We start from the raw sequence: 5,349 nt of genomic DNA on the forward strand, positions 1-5,349 counted from the left end.
GGTCGGCGAGGTAAGCCAAAAGTGGTGCATGCCAACAGGCTTTGGCGTTATCAGTTGGGACAAAGTGTACAACAGAACAAATGACGCTTCTGAAGAAGTGTCACCTGAAAAGCCATTGTCGAAGAAGAAACTCTACTCAGTTTTGAGAAGGGAAACGGTGAAGCTCTTGATGAAGTTACTACCACTGATGTGACTGTTACCGACGATAGGACATTTCCTGATGAAGCAGATGAACCCCACGTGAAGCAGAAGCCAACGAGATGGAGACCAGTACGTCCCGTAAAATTAAGAGACTTTGTTGAATTGTAATTTTGTGTTTGTAATTCTGTACATTTAATTAAGTTATTGTTAATTGTTATTGGTTTATTGTAAGTGGCTATTGTTCGGGACGAACAATACTAAGGAGGGGGCAGTGTTGCGTCAGCGAGGTCACGTGACTAGTATCACGCCACCCCTAGCATTTACTAGATATGTGTTGGTCTTGTATATATATAAGATGTTCACAACGTGACGGGAACAGTGTAATGAGTAATTGAACTGCAGTCAGAGAGAATATTGTTAGGCACATGAGAAGTTCGTTGAAAATTATAGCGCGACTGTTGAAATTAAGTGTATCACAAAGTTATATTCAGAAAGAATAAACCAGTTTTATTTAAGCTGTGACTAGCTGGATGGGTTTTGTGTTTTCCTCAGGATGCATGTCTGGGTTGATAAATCTCTGTACCTGCTTATTCTGGTAGGTAGTTCACGTATTTATCATATACTGCATGGCTTGACTTTTGAGCAGCCTTTGCATTTGGCCCACATCTGTGACATTAGCACTGTGCAGGTGGTTCTTTTGACAAAACCTTGTGGCCTACCACTTGTATTCAGTGAAAAGTATTCCCTGTATGAGATGGATGCAGACTCCCATTAGTTAATGCTACACCAGCACCCTCTTTCCATAGTGACAAGCTCCATGAGTTTTCTTTTCTGTTGTTATATTTTCATTGAGATCACCTTTTAAATTTCATCATCCATACTGGTCTCTCTGAATTCTTTTAAGTGTGGTTTTCTAGCTAGTTATTCTGTGGAGATATGAGTAAAGTTTCTGAAGTTAATATTTTCCTTATCTGAAAATGCATTTCAGATAGATACTCAGCTCTCCACAGAATCATCCACCCTTTCTTTCTACTTCTGGTATGTCTCTTTTGCCTCATCAAGAATAATCTTTGGGCATACATAATATGCAAAGGGGGAATACTTTGCATGTAGAATGTGTTGTCTTCCTATTTGTTGAGAGCCAAAATCTAATGCTGATTGCATCATAGATTGATGCAGTACATGTTGATAGGTGTAGGGGTGAAAGTTTTTTCAAAGGCTGGTTTCATACACAAAACTCTTGACACTGGTACAAGATGATGACTTTCTGTTCTGTGTAAAGGTGAGTATCTATTTAAAATACATTTTCAGGTTAGGAAAATTGTAACTTTGTTTAAAGTAATTATGATAAATCTTTCCGGCCACTATACAAATGTTTAATTTGTGCTTAACTTTTTTTTGAAAGTTGTTAAACACTGAATTAATTTAAACATATGCAGTTAATAAATTGTTGTGTTGACATCTGTTACTTTTTCTTGTGCTACATGTAGTTTCTCATGTTATTTTAGTTTACAATATTTTATGTATTGCTTTTAAAACTAGTACAGTATAGAGAAATTAGTAAGATTTAGCTGTAGAAATCACAGTCTTCTAAGGAAATATCTTTATAACTTTGATAACCATTAATATGTTTCTTTTTAATACATTTTACAACTCAAATTTGTTTAAAACAAAAAGAGGTGATATACATTTTAAACATAACTTTTATGATACACATAATGTTTCGAATTTCAGTAGTTATGGTGATATTAAGTTTTAGTGTAGTTTTATATGTGAGATATATCATCACAGAAGGGTTATAAAAATTACTCCTGTGTTATCATCTATATGTTTAAGCTACATAAAACTATTTGTGTAGGTTGTCATGGTCTCTTTCTAACATTTTGTTTCAAAATAAGTTAATGTGAGATAAAGAGCACTTGTAACAGCATTTGTATAATAATGTAAATAAGATGAAGCTTATAAACTGATATTAAAGTTATCAAGATAATTTGAATTTTGAGATTAGTATTTGTTGAAAACTTTGTATCTTTCTTGAAGGATAAAAGTTTTAATTCTTTACCTGTTTTTCTGTAGTCTAACTGCAAGCTTTGATAAGAATATAAAGGTGAATCTGTGATGTAACCATGGAAATATTAAAGATGAAGATTGAACCCTTTTATGATGAGGAACAGGATGCTTTGTTTGATATAAAATTGGTGAAAAATGAAGATAAAGCTTTAACTGGTAGTAAGTGTATATCTTTATCATTTCTATGTTTTGTGTTCTTCCCTACACAAATAGTGCAACTCATTTTATGCTTGATTTCTTGAAAGAGGATGAGTCAAAAAAGCCAAAATGCATTTTCTCATTATGACTTTAGTGACGGTGTCAAAGGAGGGGAACATGGGGGAATTACCATGAAACCTTATAAGTGTAGTGAATGTCGGTATAATAAGAGTAAAGTAAAGACGTAGTGTGGGAACACCTAGCCTAGAGCCAAGTGCATAAAATTTGTCATGAAAGTAGAAATATCGATTCATTTTTAAATTTAAATCTTTTCTGAATTAAGCTATTTTCTGTTATATCGCCAATGTTTTTAATAAAAAGTAAAGCTCTTTAATCAAAGGAGACTCTATATTATGAAATCAATAAATATTTTTCGAATTTTGTTATCTGTACATTTCATTTTATACTTTCAGTACATAGACAATCAACAATATTAGGTTATACTTTTGTTGCTAAGCAACATCACATAAAAGCCATTGTTGGAATGTAGTATTACCAAAACGTATTGACTTTTCTATATAATAGAAGTTGTTAATATAACTGATTTTGTACCAATAATTATTCTATAAATACACCACGAATTCATTTAATGAATGATCTTCATTTTGATTGGCCCACAAAGAAACTTACCAACATTGATTGCCTCGAATGCACTTTCTGTTCTCTTTTTTGTTCAAGCTTGATTTTGCAAAATCTATTTATTTCAGTTAGCTGTGAAATATGAGGTTAAGGTATACTATGGGGTGGAGATAGTAGTACTTGCCCTGTTATTTTTGATGAGCTATATGCTAGTTTTAATATAAAAGCTATTGTCAGACTGAGATTTTGAGTTAGCCAGAACTAGCTAGTTAACCACCTTGAGTGAGTTACCTTGAATAAGCAGCATCCTAAGTTAAACATGAAGCAAGCTTATAGCTCCCTTGAATGTGGTTTTATGACATCTGGATGTATATTATGAAGTAATTAAATAATCTAAACTTGAGGAAATATATGAAAATGCTTATTTCCTCGTATTTAAATAAATATGTTTATAACACTTTACTTCACAACATAATAGGTTTCTTTTACAATTTTGTCAGTTCAACTTTTTAACATAATTTTTATCATTGTAATCCAAAATATAACATTCCAATATGAATAATGGTTTTGTAAAATTATCTTATTGGTAGGAAATAAATAAGACTATCATTAAAACTAATACTGAACATTACATATATATATATAAGTGGAAGAACAGAAAGTATCAATTGACCTTATTCCTGATGACACTTCTGATTAATTGATTCAGTTGAGTTCACCAGTTTCTTCAGTCTGGCCTTTTTCCATATTTTCACTATATTTATTTTATTTTCCCTCATCCTGTTCCATTTTCTCATCCACAGGGTCAAGTTTATCTCTGTCTCCTGAATAAAGAACTTTCAGATTGTCTTGTAATAATAAAATCTAAACTTGAGATCTCCAGGTTTTGCTTTTGTCTCTTTGCTGTTCCCAAGCTGGCAGGGTACTGGAGACCTGCAATAGACATCTCCTTACTCAGTCACCTTTCCAAATTATAAACATAATGGTCTTATAAAAGTTTTTTGAGAAAAATCATTTGATGACCAAAGTGTGTTTGAGTGTTCCTATATATACATCCTATCGTGTTGTTCATTTCTGAGGTTTGGCTCTTATTCTCTGGCTTCAGTGCTCAGCAAATGACCTTTGTATATGTCATTTTCTTGGTATAATGAACATTTTAGCAAGTTTTCTTCCTGAGTTTTTAACTTCTCACAGTGTGGACATTCCACTTTATGGTTTGTTAGTGGTTGTATGAACAGATTGGTCATCCATTATTGATGCTTTTGCAAGGGTAGACAGTCATTTCATTCCACTCTACTGGTGGGCAGTGTGGCCCATTGGCTGATATTTTGAACTTAAAATCAAAAGGCTGGAAGTTTATATCTTGTTCGCAACATATTGTGTTGTTGAGTAAGACACTTTACACCAATTGTTTCAATCTATCCTGCTTTATGGTGGGTAGCTGGGATTAACCTTCAGGAGACTGGAATCCCATTCATGGGGAAATTTATTGCTATTTAAGTTACAGTTAGAACTGGCTTATATTTGCTACCAAGTAATGGGATGGATTTGAGTGGTCTCCAGTTTTGAATTGAGCTTCAATAGCAATGGTTGTCTGGAGTGATGATTAATAGAATATCTTCATTTATGTCTAGCTTCCTCTTGAGCCAAGATCATTTCCATTAAGTTCTAGATTCTCCTCATTGTTTACCTTTGGTAAGCCCAACCATGATTTCCTCTGTTACATTGTCCATCTCAAGGGAACTCAAAAGACATACATAATTACATTGCAGTATGAAAGTCCTTGTAATTATCCAACTGTAAAGGTAGTATACATTTAGACCCTAAATTGCACTCACCTGTCTACATATTTATGATTTCTGTATTTTCTTTTAGCTTTGTCTTTAGCCCTACTTTAAGTAGACCTACTACTACTCGATGGAGTTCTTGTAACACATTTTAAGATTTTGCACTGCTACAAATAAAAAACCAACAAAAAACTAGTTATTCACATAGATAAATACCACTATAATACTGTTATGCCTCCGTTTGTTAGTTAATTTTCCGTAAAACTTCTTTCCGAAGGAACTTTAGCGATACAAGTCCTTTCTTAAATAAAACTGGTTTATTCTCTCTGGATACAACTTTGCAATACACTTAATTTCCACAGTCCCGCTATAACAAATGCTATAATTCACAACGAACGTCTCACGTGCTCGACTCAACAATACTCTCTCTGTTCGCAGTTCAATTACACATTGTTGCCGTCACGTCTTGACCATCTTATATGTACAAGAATAATGAATCTAGTAAGCTCTTGAGAAGTCAGGAAGAGATTTGAACGTTCGAGAAGTGCATGACATGTTACTAGCGTCACGTGAC

At 33.5% G+C, this 5,349-nt stretch overlaps 1 protein-coding gene across 2 annotated transcripts in view; it reads left to right on the top strand.

Annotated features, from left to right (window-relative positions):
• LOC106469122 (zinc finger protein 345-like) overlaps nt 1-5,349 on the top strand; it is a 64,901-nt gene that overhangs the window by 37,058 nt on the left and 22,494 nt on the right. Inside the window, exon 1 of one of the 2 annotated variants that reach the window (XM_022397548.1) lies at nt 2,172-2,370. The exons of the other annotated variant lie outside the window; for it this stretch is intronic. Coding sequence (XP_022253256.1) covers nt 2,268-2,370 — 103 coding nt within the window. The 5' untranslated portion in view covers nt 2,172-2,267. Of the gene's footprint in view, nt 1-2,171; nt 2,371-5,349 lie in introns of those variants that run through there. 2 annotated transcript variants of the gene reach the window in all.

This window comes from Limulus polyphemus, unplaced genomic scaffold (assembly GCF_000517525.1).
Source record: "Limulus polyphemus unplaced genomic scaffold, Limulus_polyphemus-2.1.2 Scaffold3316, whole genome shotgun sequence".
Taxonomy (NCBI): Eukaryota; Metazoa; Arthropoda; class Merostomata; order Xiphosura; family Limulidae; genus Limulus; species Limulus polyphemus.